This window comes from Stylophora pistillata, chromosome 5, assembly GCF_964205215.1.
Source record: "Stylophora pistillata chromosome 5, jaStyPist1.2, whole genome shotgun sequence".
Taxonomy (NCBI): domain Eukaryota; kingdom Metazoa; phylum Cnidaria; class Anthozoa; order Scleractinia; family Pocilloporidae; genus Stylophora; species Stylophora pistillata.
Genome location: NC_142523.1, coordinates 30,981,354 through 31,004,414, shown reverse-complemented (window position 1 = coordinate 31,004,414; position 23,061 = coordinate 30,981,354). Strand labels below are relative to the sequence as shown.

At 38.3% G+C, this 23,061-nt stretch overlaps 1 protein-coding gene, 1 long non-coding RNA gene and 1 pseudogene across 3 annotated transcripts in view; 2 read left to right on the top strand and 1 right to left on the bottom strand.

Annotated features, from left to right (window-relative positions):
* The window catches only part of LOC148731419 (uncharacterized), a 387,633-nt pseudogene that overhangs the window by 195,643 nt on the left and 168,929 nt on the right, over positions 1-23,061 (top strand).
* LOC148731420 (neural cell adhesion molecule 1-B-like) overlaps positions 1-23,061 on the top strand; it is a 284,150-nt gene that overhangs the window by 98,641 nt on the left and 162,448 nt on the right. Inside the window, exons 2-3 of the mRNA XM_088761154.1 lie at positions 3,591-3,797; positions 4,262-4,417. Of these exons, the coding sequence (XP_088617280.1) occupies positions 4,288-4,417 (130 nt within the window). The 5' untranslated portion in view covers positions 3,591-3,797; positions 4,262-4,287. The remainder of the gene's footprint in view (positions 1-3,590; positions 3,798-4,261; positions 4,418-23,061) is intronic.
* On the bottom strand, positions 15,970-21,542 carry LOC148731429 (uncharacterized). Of its 2 annotated transcripts, none has more exons than XR_016001664.1 (4): positions 20,379-21,542; positions 18,500-18,584; positions 17,630-17,704; positions 15,970-16,558 (listed from the first exon to the last, which is right to left on the bottom strand). It is a non-coding gene; the product is annotated as an uncharacterized LOC148731429 (long non-coding RNA). The 2 variants fall into 2 exon arrangements; XR_016001663.1 differs by having other exon boundaries at positions 18,500-19,582; positions 20,379-21,489.

Sequence of the window (23,061 nt, the reverse complement as noted above, 5' to 3'; positions counted from 1 at the left end):
CTGTGCCACTTACACGAGTGCTCATGATTTGTCTTCTCGACGGTCTGACCGAAATGCCGTTGACATGCCGATTTATACGGTTCAAGCCACCACTTTAATTTGTAACCCTGATAATACGTCGTCCTCGGATCACTGCTTCAGCTTTTCAAAACCGTCTCATTCTTAGCCTTAGCTCTTTTAAAAACAAAACTTACTTGCCACGGACTCACCACCCGCGAAAAACAAAAATTGGTTCTGTCCTGGTGTACCGGTTCACAAGGGAATTACCATTGTTCTTTCTTTGTTTAGGAGTTATCGGTTAGCTATTGTGTACTGTTTGGTCTTTTGTATTGGCTCTTGTGAACCGGTACACGAGGACAGAACCCAAAAATTTCATATCGTGTGCAACTTCAGTTCGGCTTTGGCAAAATATATAATTGAGCATAAGAACCACCCAAAAGACAGAGCCACTTATTTCAAGGCTGTGCTCCAAGAAAAATTTGAGGGAGCCCAGTGCTCTGAAACTGTGAAATCCTGGGCGGCCAGAATATGCTTGTTATGAAAAACTAAGATGCCCGAGTCGCCCAAGAGCAAAAGTAAGGCGCCAAGGGCCAGCGGACGCTGCTTAGACCACAGCACTGTATTTACATCCGATGCATCCTTTTGTTAACTGCCTCGTTCTTCAAAGAATGCCGACAAGGTGGACATCAATGGCCCTGTATTTTGCAGTTGCTCCTTCCAAAGATTTGCAGAATTTCAAATCTAAGTTTACGGTATTCTCTCTAAGCTTTACCTTTTTACGTTGTCGACCAGACTCACGGCGTAAACATTATAATTGTAAAAGCTATCAGCTTTTTAAGGTCACGTTAAGCTGTCCGCTGACCAGTAAAATACTGTATCGTGCCGATCATGACGCCGATCGTGCCTTAAAACACGTATTTCCGCTCAGGAGTCCCAAGCTCACGTCTCGAGGAAAAGCGATGGATTATTTCATGAAAGCGTCACGCGTTATGTGAAGCGGTGTTAAGTTATGTGAGTAACCGTTGATAATTTAAATGCGTCATAAGGAATAGTATGGGGAACAAAATATGGTCCATTTAATACACTAAATCTTCCGAAACATGAACATCTTACACGCTAGATTAATAAAACTATAAAACTTACCCATTTCTTGTGCGGATGTTGTTTTTTTTTCGGAGATTTCCGTCGTTTTGGGCTTGCCTTGCCATCACTGTTTTTCCTGTTTAATATCAAACGTCACACCGCATTACACAACGCATGACGTTTTCTTAAATAATCCTTCGCTTTTCCTCGAGACGTGGGCTTGGGATGACTGTGATTCGATTTCCGCGGATTTCTGCGCTATCGATAAATTTAGGTGTGGCGAACACTATGGCCGTACTAGAAAAAATTATTCCTCTGATTCTCATCATTTTTGCAACAGTGAAGGCTCAAGGTAAGGGTGAATGTGTATTAAGAACCCTATAATGATGATATAGTGGTAGCTCCGAAGGAACTTCACTTGCCATGCGAGGGCTTCCGAAACAAATCTCATTCTGCTAACGAAACTTGAACGGAAAGCGACGTAAACATGCTGGTTTACTGAGAATGTGTTCGTGAAGTTAAATTAGTGCATACGGGGCTCATCCTCTATGTAAAAACCTGTAAAGCTCACGAGTGGCGTAAAACAAAGAGAACAAAACATTATAAAATAATAGCGTGCAGCAAAACAATACCTCATGAAACAAAGAAAACGTCGTCAGGTTTTTGCACCGAGGATCACCCGCATTCCCCAAACCGTCGGCTGAAACCTTTGAAGGGAACCGAAGAAGGGAACCGAAGCTTTCAAATAGATGATTTGCGATCTCATATTAAGCATTGTTTTATAACTTTCTTTGAAGCTTTGTGAGCGTATAATTATCTGTCGGAATGCATGAACGAATACATTTCGATCTCCCGATGCAAATTACGAGCTTTCTCCACAGGTAACCCATCCTCACTGTTTGTGTCACGTACACATGGTAAAATAGGGAGAACAATTATGGGGCGAAGTTTAGGTCTGAAAATTGGCTTGAAAATGGAAATAAAAATCAATGAAACTTACCATATGGCGATTTGTTTTCTAGACCTAAACTTCGCCCTGTATGTTCTCTCTAGTTAACCATGTGTACGTGATACAAACAGTGAGCCTGGGTTACCTGTGCTTTCTCTAACGAAAACCTCATACTCACGGGGTTATTTTTGTGGTTACAAATGAAAGGTATTGTCTTGAATCTTCGATGTTTTCTTTGAAGTTTGCAATCAGAACTTGTCAATAATTCTGGAATCATCTCAAATTTATAATGAACTGATCGAAAAATCTTTAAGTGTGACTGAGTGCTAACACCACTTATAGTTCACCACTAAATTTTCTCCGATTCTTATTGGTTTAAATCGATCATCTGATGCGATAGTGTTCATCCGTAGAGAGACACTATCAGCCCTTCTAGTTCACCACTAAATTTTCTCCAATTCTTATTGGTTTAAATTGATCACCTGATGCGATAGTGTTCATCTGTGGAGAGACACTATCAGCCTATAGTGCTCATCCGCAGAAAATACCTGGATGGATAATGCCCATCTGTGGAAAATACCTGGATGGATAGTACTCATCCGTGAAAAATTTTGAATGGTTTGTCGGCCGCGAAGTTAGGCAGATCGGATAAACAGCAAGTTTCAATTCTGACAGGTATAATGTATTCCAATGTACAGTTGCGAATTATTGACATTTGTGACGGGCTGTATGCATAAATAGATATTTGATTGCCCTGCATTTAGTGGGTTTTGACTGTTTTTCAACTGGCACGCGGAAGAAAATTTAGTGGTGCACAATAAAGACAATAGAGTGTTAATGTCTCAGAACTATTGGTCTGATAGTAGCCCCATGGAAGTTTGATGTTCTTAAAACTAGCATATTTGCTATGAAAGCCTCACTTTCTCAGGAAAATATTTGTTTTGAGAACATCAAATTTCCGCAGGGCAACTATCAGCCTATGGTTCCTCAACAGATTAACACTCTATTGAATAATTATGAAAATTGTGTGGTTTGTTCTACAAAATTTAGCTCATTGGCCATTTAGAATTGTATACATGAATTTGGAAATGATATTTGAAGTCAAATTTGTGAAATTAGACAGTGTTTTCATGCATTAAATTTTTTTTACCGCATTACATAGGCTTTTAAAATATACTAATTTGAAAATCATATGTTCTTGCTAATCGAGCTGCAATTCTGAGATTGCGAATTTTAGGTATAGTTACAATGTACCTATATAACAGCTTCGTAGTGGTAAGGTACAGTATGGGCAAAAATCTATTACAGCTTTAAATTAATCTGTCCCCACCATGCAGAAAAGCACACCGGTTTCTTGTTTCTAGCCTATTTTCCCCTGCCTTGCAGCCTTTTGAGTAATCCCAGTTTGGATCTCCCTAATTTTCCTGCAGTGTATGTCATTTTCTGGAGGAGGTGCTTAGGATATTAGAAACAAGTATACTGTACATGTATGTGCAGTTCCTGCAGTTTTATAAATGGACGTGTACAAGTTTTTTTTCTTTTCTTTTTTTTTTTTCAGGGGAACCACCATTTGGAGTCATACAACCTTTCCCAGAGAACATTTACCCTCTAGAGTACACTTCAGCAAACGTTACTTGCATTACATTTGATGCATCTGGTAAACTTCAACCAGATAGAATAGAGTTTTATAGGAGAGATGACCTTAACCAATACAGAAAGTTAGGGGGGGATAGATTTGTGTTTAATCAAAGAACAGAGAATATAAGTGAGTACATCTTTGTATTACAGATAATGTATCTGGCTCCAGAAAAAAATAAAAACAAAACAACTTCTGGACCTCAAACTTTACTCCCAAAGCAGGATTCTTAAAATCGTCATAAATAGTGTGAACGAGGCTGAGTCATGATTTCCCTCCTGAATTATATGTGACCCATGAATTTTATTTCCTTACGTTTTTCAGAACATCAAGATTTCCCTGAAACCTCGCACATATAACAAGAGAGATTTGAACTTTTCCTTTTTTGGATACTTGATGCCATGATAATTTTTTATCAATTTGTGCCTGGAATGGGATCAGGACCCCCCCTCCCCTCCCCTCCCCCTCCCCTCTCCCTCCCCTCTCCCTCCCCTCCCCCTCCCCTCCCCCTCTCCCTCCCCTCCCCCTTTATAATCTGTACAGTACAAAGCCATATTCTTCTCCTGCAAACAAGTTAATTGCTTTCGTTGTAGGAGGAAACATTAAATTGTACACTACCATGACTTTGAAGAATGTAACAATTCAGGATGACAGTCAGTACGGTGATCTTGGAAGCTATGAATGCCATGCTTTTGCGAAAAATGTAAGCGCACCAAAGAGGCATGGCTTTAGTGTTAGCGTTATTACAGGTAAGTCTATGTATTTCAGATGAAATTTCACTACTTTGTACTCTCACATCATAAATAAGTCTATTATGTATGTCGTGTCTATCCACATAGTATAGAATTGAGTAAAAATAAACTGTCAGAAAACAGGAGGAAATGCCAAGTTAACTTTTCTGAAGACTGGCATCTTATTGAGGGGAAAAACATTACTGCTATCTCCTTTAAACCACTGAGAATAGGATGAGCTGTTAAGTTGTAGTGTGGTTACTTGCCATTGTTCAGAGTCAAAGTTCCTGTTATTTTTCACTTTGAATGTGCAATTTACATATTGGGTGAGTGATCATCAAAAAGTTATGCCCTCATCTTAAATGGTAAAGTACCTTTTTATAAAAATCCTCTTGCAGCAAAATATTTCTATAAGCCATCTCCATTCCAACTGGGAAACAAATTGTATTTGTTAACAGAAAAATCTATCCACCTGATGCTTGAGCTTTTGGCCAATAATCTTCATCTTTGTAATGGCTGCCACGCCTTTTGCCTACTGTTAAGAAGACGTTTACAAACTTGTGCACGCGCAACTCGTGTGTGCGTGCTTTGAGATTACGAAGTAATATCGTAAGCAAATCACACGGACCCTTTTTTAACATTGACGTGTGTGATTTTTAGAGGAGAGTAGTTGAAGTTTTTAGTTTATCATTTGGCGGTTTGTTTAATGGTTGTTGTCATATTTACCGTAAGACTACAGTTTTCTGTGTTAGAGTAAAAGTGTCTGTTTGGATTTCCCGTTTCGCTTCCGAATACCTACCTTATATTGAAGTTTGTTTTGGTTCAATTCTTACAAGCGGGAGTGTTATGTGAGTGCTAATGTTCCCTTCCTTGAGCTTATATATAGTTCGTTTGTGAGTTTGTTTGAGTTTTTAGCTAGCTTTGCATCTTGCCTTTATATTGGAATCTTTGGAATGTTGGTTTGTCTATTCGCATTTAGCTGAGCTTCTTCCTTATAAATTCATATTTCAGTTTATGATAAGTACTTGGATACCACGACTACGTTAAATAAAACGATTCAAGGCTTGTCCGTAAAATATATCCTCGCATCATAGTGTGTCTTCATTTGCGAAACTCATAGTTGTCGAAATTTTGCTTCGCTTGTGTCGGCCACTACAATCTTCATGTAATGGTTTACACATTCTTGCATTTCAGGAAATGAAATTCCAATAATAAAAGTCTCAGTTTCCAGTGTTCTTAATCCAGACGACGGCATTATAATCTTCTGCAACCTAACTAGAAGAGGAAATGAATTCAGCACCTCACTGAAGAGGATTTCCTGGTTTAAAGATGGGAAGTTGTTGGAGAGTGTGCGGAATCCAGATCCAGATGTGCAACAGGACTTTTTAGCCCCACTAAAGCTTACAAAGGTTGATGTCCAACAAGGGGGAAAGTACACCTGCCTTTTGGAAGTAAGGCTGAGGCATATTAAGGAGTACAACGTTACAGATTACACAGTTATTAAGAGTAAGTACAATGAACTATTGCAGCAAGACCTCATAAGTAATTCTTGTTACTGTCTGCCATTCAATTCTTCTGCTAGCTGTTACTTCGGCGAATTTAGTATTGGATCAACTAATAATCCCCTTATTGATATTTTTCTTTCTTCTCATGACTTGTCAGTGTGATTTTGTATTCATTTGATACTGTGAAGAGAAAGTTCTGTCTTAATCACTCACGGGAGTTTAAAGGGGTAAAAGAGCTGCATTGTACATTTTGTATGGCCACTAAGAATCTGCTTGGGCTAATAAGCATTCAATCAATTCTGTAATACCCTGCTTGTTAAAAGCCATACCATTATTAAACAAAATTAAAGTACCCTGACTGCCAACAGCCATACCATTATTAAATAGAAAGTAAAGTACCCATGATGAAAACACAGTTTTATAATTTAATTTATTTCTAGAAATACCTGTATCAGCATCCTCGTGGGCGTGGGCTCTTTTAACCAAGAGGGATTCAGGTGAGTTTTGCATATGCCCAAGGATTTATTTCCCACGTCATGTTCAAGTTGAAAACAGATGAAGTCTTTCACTTGACTGCCAAAGCATTCCCTTTATATTAAGAAGACGTTACCGCACCTTTGCGCACGCGACTTACACGCGCGTGCTTTGCAGATTTTAAGTTAAAATGTCGTTAGCAAATCACGCAGACCTTTCATTTTTGAGGTGTGCAAGGTTCTTAGAGAGGAGTGGAAAGTTATGAGTTTTCTAGTGGCAATTTTTTTGGCGGTCGTTGGTGCTTACCGTGAGTTACCAGGCTGTGTTACCAATAAACGCGTTTGTTTGATTTCCGTTTCGTTCCCGAACATATTTGGCGACCACGATGAGAGCAAGGTATGAGCTATTATATTTTTTGAAGTTTCGTTTGCGAGTTGAGTTTTGGAGTTGAGTGCTATGGCTACCGAATCCGAGAATGGCGAAGCTATTGAAGTTTACTGAGAAAAAACGACAAAACTCACCAAGTGGAGTCGACAAACAGAAGCAAAAGGACATTCTGTTGATAGAGACTAAGAAAAGAAAACGTAAGGCAAAGACAAAGTTCACAAAAGTCATACATAGTTGGAAAAACTATGCTTAAAAGATTCAGAAATAACGGAGATGAAAATTGTGATTGAACAGCTGTGAGCAGCCCCAGAGGACGCACATGAGATTTTAGAGGAACTGGTCGCGTTCTATGTGGAATTCGATGAGGAAGCTGCAGAAAAAGAAGCATTTGAAGTGTCTGAAACGATCGAAAGAGATGTACAAATAATGATCGAAGCGGGTCAAAATGTAATCAAAGTCGGCGCGTCCAAAAGTCACGGTAGCCACGAAGACCGAAACCGATATTTTAAGCCGTTAACAGTTCCGACGTTAAGTGGTGACAAGAGAAAGTTTGAAGATTTTTGGGCCCTTTTACAAGTCTTTTAGGCGAGTCAATGGAGCCAGTACATTTGAAAATGGCAAGGGTACAACAATGACTTACAGGGAACGCTTTGAAATCCATCTGTGGTCTTGGATTCGACGCCTCCGAATACAAGGAGGTAAATTAAATATTAATTAAAGACGAAGTATGGAGGTACGCGCCGGCTTTTGCGAGCCTACTTGGATCAACTAGAACAGGCACCGTTAATAAGAAGCAACGATATCCACGCACTGGAGAAGTTTGCTGACCTTGTTAGAGTTACAGTGGTAAAGTTACAGGTCAAAGGAAGAGATGGGGAGTTGCGAGGTAGAACTCTTCACAGCCTGCTGGTAAAGAGTTGCCTGAACGTTAGCTAGAGAATTACAGTCGCTGGTTAAACGAACACACCAGACAAGGATCAGTCATAGCTTTCAGAGACTGGTCGAAAGACGAAGTTAGATTCCAAATAGTAGCAGTGGAAATGGTGAACGGGATTGAGTCGAGACCTGTCGAGTACGTCAGACTACCGAGAGTACCGAGATTTCAGGATCAGAACAGGATGCAAAGTTTACATGCTGTTGCAAGGGAGAAAGAGAGCGGAGCGCGTAGTGTAAAGCCTTCGTGTTCTCTCTGTCACAGTTTCCATCACGGGGTGTGGTATTGCAAGGAGTATTACGGTACAGGAGCGGATGACCGCTGGAAGATCGCGAAAGAAAGAAAGCCGTGTTTCTATTGCATAGCGTCTGGTCATAGGGGGAAAGATTGCCTAAAGGCCCGCAGGTGTGGAATAGATGGTTGCTCTCGAAATCACCACCCTCTTCTTTATGGAGGTGAAATTTTATCAGAAACTGGACCGACGACAACGTTGCCTTATATGTTGACGATGAGAGACGTCCAGATGTTCCATGGGAGGGGACACCCGCTGTGACCCTGACCAGCTGTAAGGAAGGAACGCCAAGTGAATTTTATTCGTTGCGAACTGTCCCTGGGTGGATGAAGGCCAATGATAAAGCAAAAATAAACGCCATCCTACAGGAGGCATCGAACGAAACTTTCCTAAATGAACAGGTTGCTGGGGTACTGGGACTGCAAGAGCCTTTCGAAAAAGTTCAAGTTCATGTTCTCAACGAGACCGTTGAAACATTTCAGTCCATGCCATTAAAAATTGGAATCGAAAGTGTAGATGTCAAAGGAATTAGGGTAGAAACATGTCCTCAGAAATTACAGTCGCTGGCAGTTACAGAGCTGTGAACTGGAACAAAGGGTAAATGGCCTCAACCGCCTCCTGGTTAGCTCAACTGGTTAGAGCGCCGGATTGTGTTGTGCGGGAGGTCGAGGTTTCGAGCCCAGGCCGGACCAGTACTCATGGTCTTAAAATAACTGAGGAGAATTTGCTACCTTTCTATGACATCAATGAAATGGATAGATATTCTAATCTTCTCGGATAAGGACGAATAAAACGGAGGTCCCGTCTACTGCAGGGTTAGGGGTAGGAGATGTTCATTTCCCACACACGAGATTACTGTGTGATGGATGTCCTCCCCTGGGGTGGGATGTTTGCGGTTATTTGTATTTAGTTATTTGTATTTTGACTCGCCCTCCGAGCTCGTCAAAATACGACACAACTCGTAAAAATACTCAGCGATACTACACAACAAAACGTCTAATAAGATATATTTATTTATTTCATCTTCAAAACATGGATCCAAGGTTAAGCATCGTCCAAAAGCAGAGTACCGGTCGAAGAGTCGGAAATTTTGCGCGCTCCTTTTGAGACTGCAATTGGGCAAGCTAGCGGATTCTCCTTATTGGCCAATGACAATTCCCGAAATATCCACGTGATTATGCTCGTGATCGGAAGCAAGGAAAATTCCATTTCGCTCTCAGCTGTGAAAGGTACTCTTCATACGTTGATGGCTCGTGCGTTAAGCTATTTCTTTTCTTGACTGTTTTGCTTAATATAACGTCTCTAAAGATGGGTTTTTTACTGTTGTTCAATGGGAAAACGAAAACAGCGTGAGTGGTACAAATGGAGAGCAAGTCGTTGGCGCCGTAGAATTAAAAGAAGGGTCAACAGTTCACATATCGACTGGCCGGTACAAGGGTCACGCAAACGGCCATTTATAAAGCTACGATTTTGAAAGTTTGTGGTGAGTATAAATTGTGATATTCGGTACGTGATCAAAACTGAGAATCGAATCGGTCACTTGCATGCCACAATTTCTTAAGCTTACGCTTTACGATGAAATAAATCTATCACTAAGCTGTAGGTTTCAGGATTATTTTAGTCACGCTTGACAGCCTTCGAGCCCAGTAAAAAAAGGCAAACAGCTATTTAGTCTGCAGTTAAGGATAACTTCATTACAATTTATTGAAACAGTTACAACAAGATTGTAATTCAAAAATCAATTATTCAATTGTAATTAAGCCTTTCACTCCTAAGAGTGTTGAGTCAAATTAAAACTGAGTAGAAATCTTTGAATCTCAACTTACAGAATCAACAAAAACAAATAGTATAACATGAGAATTAAATGCTGCTTGACAGCTTACATTCGAATTTTAGCACACAAGAGTTTTATTGTATTGCAAGCATACGGCTAGTCTTTGGCACAATTAAAGAGGAGACCTTTCCATTCCAAATTCATTGGATTTTCTAGGAATTTTCATGGTGCTTGCATATTCCCAACAACCCCATGACAACTAACTGGCAATTAACTTTCATGTGCCATGAAGATGCCATGGAGAGGCCATGAAAATTCAGGGAAATTTTTCACACTCAATGAATTTTTTACATTTTCACAGGATATTCATGGGTCATGATTTCCTACAACCCGTTAAGACCTAGTGAATTGTTTTTGACATGAAATTCATGGGTTTTTCAGTACCTTTGAAAAGGCCATGAAAGGCCATTTTCATGGGTATTTCATGGCTTCTACCTCACTTTACACAATGTTCCATGAGTCGTGAATATGACAAATTTTCACAGGCTTCTCATGGGATTTTTCATGTCTATTTCATGGCACTGAGACCATGAAAACATCATTGATTTAACCATGAAAATCCTGTGAAAAATCTGTGAATTTGCCATGAATAAATTCACAGGATTTTCATGGGTTTTGATTTTATAGTGATATAGCTTGAATTTGGGGAACTCACTGGTATGTAATAACAATAATAAGAAAACTTGAAATATTCTTGTACTTTAAATCATATGATTACATCATGTGCTTGCCTTTACATCGAATTCTGTCGTGTTTAAGTGATATCTCTGATTATTGTTCCTGAAGTCTATTATGGTGACACTCTATCTCAATTGAACTTTCTGTTAAATAAAACCCCCAGGTCAATTGTAAATCTTGGTGGGTAAAAAATTATTGGCAATGTTAAAGTAATGTTACTACAGAGTACTACTCAGACAACATATGATTCATTAAAATATTGCTTGTGTTCTGATCTTGTTAGGCACCTATATTCTTTCCCTAAATTCTTCCATTTACAACCCCATATCCACCTACCTCAACTAAATTCTTCTGTGTTCTTTATTGAAAATACAGTCCCACAATACAAAAATACAATAATTATAGTAAATGGTTTGCTCTCTACCAACTGAGAATAGAACTTTGTGCTAAAACGGACAATAGAAACCTACCCTTAGCATTGTGTTACTTTACAAGTATATTTTGTCCAAAATTAGTCATAAATTCAAACCAAATCAAGCTCCCAATAGTTCCTAATGTAGATTACATCCTTTCATCACTTACCGTCTTTTGAGCATCAGGTAAAATGAAAGAAAGGAAACAACAATTAGTCAGTCAATTGTTGTTAATTATTTTAGGTATTAATAAGTAACTTCCACATTGATCTAGGATAGCTATGGAGGAAGATTCTTTTAACTTAATAACATGTCGGAATTCTTAAAAAAAGTGGAAACTGGTTTAAGGGCCGTTTCCCTTTTTTTTTTTGTTTTTTTTGTTTCTAACAGGATGAAACAACTCTTAAATGAAATAAATAAATAAAAAAAACCTATGTAAAATGTAGCTTATTGTTTCTTATTGTTACTGTAGTTTTTAAGCTATCTCGAACAATATTATTTGATCAGCTTTCCGAAAGTAATTTGACGATTGAGTGACACTTGTGATACATTAAGTGTTTCCTTTGCTTATCCGGCATAACATGCAGTGGGCTCGTTTGAAATTAAAGGATCAAAAGGTTTCTCGAATAGCTTTGTCCACTGAACATGACGCAACAGAGATGAATGTATTTTGAAACCTGTAGACTACCATTCTCAAAATTCGTCTTAAAGATTTAGAACTGCTGGTGGCAAGCGGCAGAAGTGGAAGGATCTAAAAGACCTTTGAGCTGTTTGAAAGTTGAAACTGAATATTGCCAGAAATTTGGGACAATAGGGCGGAGGCGGTTCTCGTGTTACAAGCAAATTGGCGCCGAAACAGTATAAGTAAATGTATGGGAAAAGATTTTTTTTTTAAAAATAGCTGTCTAAGAATGGAATATTCTTTCGCTGCGTACTTGGAAATGCAGCCTGCATCGGTTAAAGCTTCCATCGCTACGAAAAAGAAATACTTAAATTCAAGCCTACCTTTTCCCAAGGTGTAAGAGTAAACTCATAACTCTGACTCCATTTTCTCATACAAACTCTTAAAATCTGCTTCGACTAGGTGTTACAATTCTTTTGTCGTGGGAACAAACTTGTGAAGATTCGCAACTGCGTAGTTCGATATGCATTCTGCAGAGAATTTCTCAATTAAATCGCCCGTAAACGCTCGAATATGCTAGCCCACAAATTTTCCTTGTTCCGGGAGACTCTTCGTATATTCACAGAGCTCAAAAGCCCAATACGCCATTTTTAAACACCCCAATTTTAGGAAGGAAGAACCCGAAAGATACTGAGGAAATAAAGAGGAATATTTTTAATGTAGAATGCTTTTACTAGCTGTGCAGTGCGCGCCCTTCTTTTGCATACAAGTACATCCTACCTATGGCGACAAAAGTTGAAATCTTCAACACCTAGTAGTCATATGATAAAAAGCTTATTGACTAAGTTTGGTAGGACCGGACGGGATAATATTTGGCTTTCTGCTCGAGGTCATGCTGTCTGCACGAGTAAGACCTCGAGACAAATATTTTTCCCGTCGGACCCTCCCACCCAGTCAATAAGCACATTTTACATTCTCTTTACCTTCTTATCCGAATCCATCTTGAAGTTACGCTGTTCACCAATGTAACATTAAATCTCACATGCACGCTTTGTGCTCACATTATCCGAATAAAAACAACCCGTACTTTAGTTACGCTGTTCACCAATGTATCATTAAGTCTCACATCCACGCTTTGTGCTCACATTATCCGAATAAAAACAACCCGTACTTTAGCTACAACACTTTCATCTTTTAACAAAAGATCGCTTACATCTTACACCTTCTAAATTGTGCTAAATTTTGGTAATAACCTAGTCTATAAACGTTAGATTGAATCAAATCAAATAAATAAAAATAAAATTATGAATGACATTGTCTTGGTTAAGTTATTTTTGCGGTAAAATGATCAAATCAATAATGCATTAGAGGGTTAATAGAAAACTTAGTCTAATGGTTACTTACCGCCTTATTGTTACAGGGTCAGGTAAGTTGATGACAGAAAAAATAAAAAGAGTGGGAAAGACATTAAAAACATAAATCGATAGATTTTAGTGGCTCAAAAATTATAAAAACAAATTTTTATAATGAAACATTTCACAATTCGGATGTATGATTAAACTAATAATTACATGCTGTAATGAGCAGTAACCAGGGGAGAAAGCAAGAAAATAAAGTTAGTTATATCGAGGAAAGAGTAATGCACTAATGATAAGTATGATTTAGTGAGGCTGGATTAATCGCATGGGCTAAGGATTTGTATCTGATGACTGAAAATTTCTTACCTTTATCAAATTATCAGACCGGATGCTTTGAGGATTAATGAGTAATGATCAAAGGCAACATGGGATGATATTTATAGGCAAATGGTTGATACATGTCTTTCCACTTGTTCTTTGCGGGTCAAAGTTGTTTGTCAGAAATCGGTCACACTGTATTAAGGGTTCACTTTACCCAAATTCTATGGCACCTGCATCAAGCGGTCACCCAGTCACTCTTCGCGGGTGATCGTTTACGACAAGCTTGCTTACGGCGGGTTTGGCTGTGTATAGGACGCTGACGGCAATTGCCAGATTTTCACTTTATTTGCTCTTGTTAGGCTATTAACTATGCTAAATGCTAGCATGAGTGGATGATAAATCCAATTTAAAAAAAAAATACTCTGCCGTTTTGGGCTAGTAAAGGAATTATTTGCACATGTGAATGGAATGGAAGCTTTATATTCGTACTCTTACTTCGATTGTCTGTTGTTCACTAGTTTGTTTAAGGGTAACATCTGTAGCAATGCAATCGTAACAAGATAATTCTAATTTGTACTTTTCCCATGGAAAAACTGGAAAAATCAGTTTCTTCCAATAACTGCAGAAATCTTTGCTGAAAGGAGATGGTGAGACATTCTTGATGGTTCGAACTTTTTCTCGGTGAGATGTGTTACTTCCATCAGGTTTGTCAGTGTTTACGCTATCTTATTTCCGATGAAACAGAATAGACGTTAACATTGCTTAAGTCATTTGAAGACAATTTGCTATATCTCATTCCGAGTTACGGACTTGCCTGCATGACTTAGATTTTTGTCACCTTCAATTACTCAATAATTGAATTTCAAGAGGTATTCAATTCAATTTGTATTGGCAAGTTAGCTTAGCTAATTTGAGCCTTAGTCTCCCAGAGGAGGATAGTAATACCAGGATAGTAATATAATTCTAATTAACAATGCCTCATAGGACAGGTTATTTACAGGAAGTCTAACCCAAACCGCGTTGGACAAGCAGTGGGTCTCAGGGACTCCATATAAGAAGGTTTATTGATGTCCTTCCACTATTTAACAATTATTCCACGAGCACGCGTTGGATATGAGAGGATAGAAAGCCAACGAGGCGCGTAGCGCTGAGTTGGCTATAATCATCTCATATCCAACAAACGCGAGTGGAATAACTGTTTTATTAAAAATGTTGAATTAAATTATTAAATTTTATTAAATTTTATTAAAGTTTTAGCTCCCTTTGAATTTTAAGCTGACACGTACGCTTGCCATATTTTGTTTTTGTTTTTTCTTGCGTTTGTTTTTTTTTTTTTCAGTTTTCATTTTCATCTACTTTTTTTTAAGACAGTAAAGTAAGTTTTTGATTACTCCCACTCTGATATGTCTGATAAACCTTTCAATAATTTCCCTTTTCTGGTCTGCAAGCCTTTGTAATTAATAAACCTTCCAGGGTATCTCAAAACGCTTACTATAAGCTATCAAATATTACAACTGCAAGAACAATTGCGGGAAAATGGTACAAGAAGATAATAATTATAATAATAATAATAATAATAATATATTTTTTAAATTATATAGTAATATCAAATTTTAATAACACTCAAAGCAAATAACCATATACAAGTTAAAAGTGAAAAAGACCTACTAATAGTTCCGATTTCAATTAAAATCCTATTTACAATCTAATCCTTTTCATCATCATCAATATTATTATTGTCGATAATAAAATGAAAATGCGTCTTTATTGTTCAAGAGATAAAGTTACACTAGCTCTAAAATATAATCATAATAGTTTAATAAATTCACAAAAAGGTACAAACAAAAGAAAAAGAGAAAGGATATATGAAACTTGATAAAATTCGCAAAACTACGTTGGACAGGCGGTAGCGTTGTCGAGGGAGAAGTCTAAGTCGATGATATCGAGGGTTCTTCTGATGGATCGTGATCCTCTCAGGCATAGCAAAGCTGAACGAATGAGCGCAAATGAAACCTTGGCTCGAATCCATGACATGTTGCCTGCATAGCTCTGATATTAATGATACTAACTTAGCGAAACGTTTATGGTATATTTTACATTCTGTGCCCATTCCACCTGTTGTAATAAATATTAAAGGCGTAAAAGTTCCTTGTTCGACTTCCATGACCCTGTTGGCAAACTGACGTTTCTTCTCACTCTCATGCTGCCTGTAGACTTGCTCGGGAGTCTTTTCACGTTAAGATTCTGCATTTGGGTGGCATACCCGAACATTATGATGATGACGTCTACCCCTAACATCCACCCAATGCAGATTGTATGTTCTAAATACTGTTCACTGTAAATTTTTTCTAGAACTTACAAGGAGAATTTGATCAGCAATCAAGAGATTCTTTTTTAGCTCAATTGGTTAGTCAGCGCCGGATTGTGTTTTGCGGGAGGTCAAGGGTTCGAGCCCTGGCCGGACCAATAATCATGGTCTTCAAATAACTGAGGAAAACTTGCTACCTTTCTATAATATCAAGAAATGGATAGATATTCTAGTCTTCTCGGATAAGGATGAATACATATTAAAACTGTAGGCCCCGTCTCCTACAGGGTTTGGGGTAGGAGACGTCAATTTCCCACGCACGAGATTACTGTGTGATGGATGTCCTCCCCTGGGTTGGGATGGGTGGGATACCATGGTGGGATACCATGGTGGGATACCAGCTGAAGATGGGCTGTATTGCCCTTTGCATATCAGATATTTAGATTTAGATGTTCAATTCCTTTATTCTCATTAGCTTCATACAATATTCAGTTGTGATGCTGGAGAAAGAGTTTCCATTGTAGATCAGGCTTGACACTTCCACAACAGATCTACACATAATTTTCAAGCTAGTACTGCAAATGGGATATAAGCTCTGGAAGGATGAGCCTTGTGAGCTGATTTCACCATGCATAGAAACATTTTCCCTCTCATTGTCAGCCATTACAAGATGGTCAGAGTGACCAGAACTACAATGTAGCATAGGAGTTGTGGTAAAACAGTGTTTATTTGTATATTGGAAAAAACATCATCCAAATCATGTCTGGTCCACTATTGCTATAAATTATTACTAATAATTTATTCATATTTACCCAATATATCCGTTTGTTACATATTTTTCTAATATTTAACTCTTTGGGCCAATTTCCAATGCAAGCAATAGTGGACCAGATATGATTTGAATGATGTACAGGCAATTTCAGAAAAAGAACAAAAACCCTTTTAGTTCCTTCGGGTGCTGTTATCATTACCAGCAGATGCCATCATGATGCCAGGGCTAAAATCATTCACTCCTTAGATGTAACACCAGTATCTGAAGTTGACAAAGAAATTCAAAATCACCATTATGATACTTTAACATAAGTATAATTCTGCCAGGGTAAAACTGTCATCATACATCATTATACATTGTTTATATACAACAAGAACTTCATCATTAATAATAACACTTCAAGTACATTTTGACTTGGATGTTCTTCTGATATCAACATTTTGGCCATACTTTCTTTCTAAAATTATACCAGACTGGACCATAGACTAAAGCAAGATTTCAGGGTGAAATTTACCACGGTCAGCCTGGCTGAAAACCATAATGCAGATTATACATTGTGGTAAAGAAAGATCGCTACGTCGTTGCTGACTGTGTAGCATTTTGGTAAAGTTCTATAAAAACGAGAAAAAAAAAACTCACTGGAAGAATATCAAAATTGACAACACTTAGAGCCAAAAACTAAAATCTCACTTTCCTCTTGAAGCACCCTCTTATCACAGACCTGCGCTGTTTGTTGTAAATTAAACCAAATCGACAAAATCACAAATTTATTGTTTATTTATTAAAGAAAAAAAAATTCACAAATTTACACATTAATGGCTTTCCAATCACAATTTCCTGCAGAGTTGACATGTTAGACTACCCTAAATTTTCCCCTCAAAGACCCCAGAGCAAACCAACGATCGATAGGGATGAACTCTATCCTTTAACCACAAGCTGCAGAGGATGCAGAGCATCCAAGCCCAGACTACCTTGTTGGAAGGCAAGCATTTATGCCAACTCTGATGCATGAGTGATCACAACAATCATAATTACTCCTTACAATGTCGATCATTACTGGTTTAAATAATAATATCAGGCAGACATTGAGTGATGAGATTCGAGAATACTATCAATTAAGGAAATATCAGCTGATCCAATACCAAATTCTCTTAACTAATATCAAAAGAATTGTATAGAAAAAGTCAAGAGAATTCCTAAAGAGATCTGAAAGGGGAAGGGTTAGCCAGCTGAGCCTTCCAAATAATATTCATTTTAGTGAATCATAATGCCTCCCTAGAGTACATTTTCAGTTGGTACCAGTCATTAAAATTATTCCTTACTAACACTGACCCCATATGTCTCCTTGGGAAGTGGTGTCTACTCTTCCACACTATCTCTTCTTTTGTGAAATTCTTCATCAAGATCCTAACCAGGAGGAATAACTTCTAATTATTTTTATTTCGATCTAAAAATAAGGCCAAGTCATTCTGGTAATGGTTAAATTCAAAAGAAAGTTAAGTCATACGTGGACCGGTCCTCATTATATGCACTTTGGCTGGAGTGTTTTCTGAACCCTTTAATCCCTAACAGTGATTGGAATATAATTTCTCCTCACAATATCACCCCTGAATCAGACATTAAGGCCAGGAGAATAAAGGAAATGATCACCAACTGGAGAAGCTCTTGATTGTTGAACAAATTCTCCTTGTCAGCACCTTAAGAAATGTATAGAGAACAGTGTGGAGAATATACATACTGATGTTAGGGTGTAAAGGGTTAATGCCCACAGGAAAGAATGAGGCCTGCAGCAACACGAGCTGGTGAGAGGTGGATCTGCAAGGGCGAGGGGTTTCACACTGATAAGGAAGGGCCAAGGATTTCAACAAAAGCTGGTTACTGGCTTATGGAAAAGGTTAATGAAACACCTGAAGATCTCTCATCATAATTAGGTACAGACCCCCAACAAATTCATTCCCAAACCTGTCTTAAATCTTCTTGTAGATGGAGAAATGTGCATTAAAGAACTATCTCTCTGTACTACAACACAAACTACAATTCATATTTTACAACCCTGAATGGGATGTACACGGTATGTTAGTCATAAACTTTAAGATATTCCAGTTATAATATGATAATTCTACACACTTAAAATAAAAATAAGACAATCAAGGCAATTCAAACAAAAAACATCAGAAGAAAACCACTTTCAACATTTTTTACCTGTGACTATGATGCCAAAAATTATCCAGGGCTTGTGATAAAATTGTCATTTAAGACATTTTTTCACTTTGCTTCTAACTGGTGCCTATGTAAAAATAAAAAATGGTGTTTATACTTTTAGTTAGCATGAGAGATGCCATAGACAACTGGTTAACCTACTGCTCTGAATAGAAAAGCCAGAGCCGGTTTATTACTGAGAGAGAGGAGTTTGATCATGATTATCTCACTTCATTTTGCCAAGTTGCAACAGACATGTGGTTACAAAAAAAATCCCTTGAGTATATACACACAATCAGCAAGAAAATTGTTGACACATTACCACTGAAATGGCAATATTCCGGAATATTTGGCATACCACGTATCTCTCTTACCCACACTTTCACCTCCTTTTCACCTCTACAATGTTGCACTTTGTTTTCTATATTATTATTATTTTTTTTTTACAACATTGGTGACTGGTGGAAGCTGAGTGTTGCAAGAAATTGTAGTTCTAAATGCTTCCTTGACAGTGGCTCCATGAATTTTGTATGTCAATTAATTGTTACATCTTGTGGACCCTTCATTACCCTTTTATTAAACTTCCAAGATCTGACTTTTAATTCTCCCCTTTTAAAGTTGCTATGCCCATTCCCTTGTAAATTAGTTTCAAGATTTTGATGTTCTAAAGATCAAGATGACAACCTCTACCTGATAACTTTTAGTATTCTCATTACCTGTTTGCTGGATAATGTTTGGAAGGTATAGGGAGAAGCTATATGTTAGTCACTTCTTAGAGTTCAAGGATTAAAAGGGAGCCCAAACTAACATGTCTTTTTCCAGTATAAAAACTTCATGACACTTAATTGTCAATTATAAGATAAACACACAAATTGTGGAGTTCAAAATAGGCTTCATTTTGCCATGGTATGACTGTTGATTAACATGAGATCGACAACATACCCCATGTTCACAGATATCTCTGCCAAAAACCTGTAATAGTATCTTTGGTTATTATTTGAGAGACTCTCATTTTCCTCTTTCAGAAACTTTTGCAAATTTTCATCTTTTCAAAATGCCAGGTGGGCCACAACAAGTTGAAGAAATCTGAATGACACCAGAAAAAAATATAATTACCGGTCAGTACAAAATGCAGACTGCAGACTGCAGATTGCAGACTGCAGACTGGGCATAAAATGCAGACTGCAGACTGCAGACTGCAGACTGGGTATAAAATGCAGACTGAGACCAAAATTTTATACCCAGTCTGCAGTCTGCAGTCTGCATTTTATACCTAGTCTGCATTTTATACCCAGTCTGCAGTCTGCAATCTGCAGTCTGCAGTCTGCATTTTGTACTGACCGATATAATTACATATTTTTTAAAATATAATAACATATTATAACATCTTTATATGTGACCAATCATATACAATGTATACATGTGAATCAACATTGTTTGTTAGAAAGTAAATTCCATGTTAAGAGAAAAAATTATTATTAATGATGACTCCTTTCTCTTCTTCACATTCATTAAGGGAAAAATAGCAAAGATAGATCAACTTTGCTTGACTCTGGACACCGTTAATCCTGTACATCCTAAAGTCATTACGTATATTCTCCATACTCATTTCGTAATGTTCCCTGTGGTTCTGGTAAAGAGAATTTGTTTCACAATTAGGAGCTTTCTCAATTTATGATCATTTGCCTCATTCTCATAACCTTTTAGTGCGATTCAGCAAAGGCAAAGTAGAGAGAAACTCTTATAGAAAGTAAAGCAGTTAAATTAAGGTCAGGATACCATTTCATTAAGGATAACCTGGGGTAAATTTCTATTAAATCAAAGATAATTCAACGATGTGAATTTACAATGGTGGTTTAATTGGTGAGTTTTGCGATCTCACCTGAATAGAGTGAATGGCAATCGAGAATGAAGGGAAAAATATGGATAGGGCACGTGTGCTGGCCTTAGCCTACTCAGCAGGCGTAATTAGGGGAAGCAAATACTCTGATCATGAGTTTTCTTAGCGAAAAATGTCCGCCATCATTGATTGTAATGGTAGCGGAAAGCTGGGGGAAAGAAAGAATTTTTTTACCAAAGAGTACCAAGGGGGCTAGTGACGGTTAAAAGTAAGGAAAAGGGCCTGGGTGGGAGGGTGAGTCCTCTCCCCTTCCTCACAACCTACCGCCACCGTCCACTTTGACTCCAAAGCAGCATGGTAGATAAGCTACACACTACGGTGGCCTTAGCAAGGCAATTGCAAGCGCACTGGTTGCCGGTTGGGCAGCGTAAGTGGATCCTTTAAGCAAAAGTCTTGAGAGCCTATTGCACGGAGCTAGTCCCCATACCAGGAAAACTGGACATGCTCGAGCTATAGTGGGGTATACTGACCCTTGGTGAGTTTGGAAGGACTGAGCGCACCGGACTGCCACTACCTCGGACCAATATTCTTCAGTATTGCCCTTGTACTCGGTTAGTAAGAAGTTAGTTTTCTGTACATTATATCCCCGAGTTCACTCTAGAGTCACTCTCATCTAGCTTTACAGCATTTATTCAGTGATAGTTTCTAATACGGCAGATCTATGAGAGAAAACCGAAAAAGGCTAATACATCTTCCAGATATCAACAGTAACGTTATCGCACAGAAATAGCCGCGATTCAACAATGAAACTGCCTTTTTAAACATTTCCAATCCATTTCTTGGACGGCGTACGAGTTACGAATTCCGAATAAAGTTCTCTATATGCGTTTTGCATCTTTTCTTTTTCTCATTTTATACGAGTATCATATCAAGTTCAAATGCTCATTTAAATTCTGTGTCGAGAAACCATTTCCAATGCTGTGGGTGTTTCTTTTTTTTCCAATTATTCAGATTTCAAAGAAAAACTTCAATTTCAGTCTTAATAACCCAAATAAAGGTACTGTTTTATCATAAGATGAAATACCCAAGTGTGACTTTTCTACGACATGAACAGAGCCATCAAACCCGAACGACGTACACGCCAACGTCACCGCAACGGATCGAAAGCAAAGGCGTACACAGACATTTTTGACTTGTGTTGAGGGGGAGAGATAATGAAGCAAGTGCCAGGAAAGTTTGGTACTCAGTTATTGGGGTTCCGCCCAAAACTATGACAAAGAAGATAACGAGTTACCCAAAGAGGCGACAACGAATACCACGCTTAAATACTTGGGAAGGCGAGGGGCAGGAAGGAAAGGAGCCGCTGCACGCTCCAAATGCAAAATCGAAAGATAATAACCGCACAAGCATCCACTCGTTAGTGTTAGTTTCTATTTCATTGACATTTCAAAATCTAAGGAAAAAAATCACCAGAGGTCTCGCAATGGATTAATATACTTCTAAACTTCACAGACTGAGATCTTCAGTGGAATTGAGTCTTAGCCTATTCATTAGGAAACCTTGTCATTTAAACCGCCCTTGTTACAAGAGCAGCCTGTGCTAGTTTATGTTACAGATATTACTTATGAAGCATTACGAAACTAGCGGGCCACCTTTTACAGTATACATATGATGCACGATCCTCGCAGTAGAGAGCGCTATTTATGTAATAGCGAAAATCAGACCTGAAAAAAATCAGGCCTGTGCGGGATTCGATACTAGTATCGCAGAGGTCAGTGGTTCGAGTCCCGTACAGGCCTGATTTTGTTCAGGTCTGATTTTCACTATTGCATAAATAGCGCTCTCTATTGCGAGGATCGCGCATCATACGTATCTATAACCGCAGTTCAAAATATATGAGCTTCAAATATTCATCGTATCTAATTTATCATCACGGGTTTATTACGAATCAACTTAACGGCCTGCTCCCAGTTGGCTCCTTAGCTCAATTGGTAGAGCGTTGCACTAGTATCGCAGAGGTCAGTGGTTCGAATCCCGACACGGCTGATCTTTTTTCAGATCTGATTTTCCCTATTGCATAAATAGCGCTCCCTACTGCGACGATCGTGCATCGTACGTATCTATAACCGCAGTTCAAAATATATGAACTTCATATTTTCATCGTATCTTTTACATTATAATCATACATTGCTGATGCGAAGAAAGTGATATGTATACAAGCCAATCAATCAAAAATCATAATTCAGAAGAGGAGGCACTGAATGGCGACTTATACGATTTTATCCTGCGTGCACATTCTCACTGTTTAGTTTCCGTAGAATTGCAAGCGGCAAGAATTCCATATAACCCCACACATTAATTATGCATTCAGTCTTTGTTCAATGAAAACAATAGCGAGAACCGATAGAACTCAGCAGAGACTAGTAGTCTTTGTTTTCGAAGTATTTTTTTAAAGAGTCTCAACTCTCACGAGCAAAGAGACAGCAACGTGTAAAATTAAAGCAAAAGTGTTGTAATATTGAAACCTTTGGGGATCTCCTTAAAAACCCCTGAGTGACTTACACGGGCACCCCGAAAACGGGTAACCATATGCGTTGTGTTGTTGAACTTTGAAGTCGGCGCGTGGGCATGTTAATAAGCTCGTCACTAGTTTTTGAGTTTATGCATGATTGAATGCTACTATAACAAAAAGCCTTTACCGTCTGTGAACCTGCACAGTTACTAG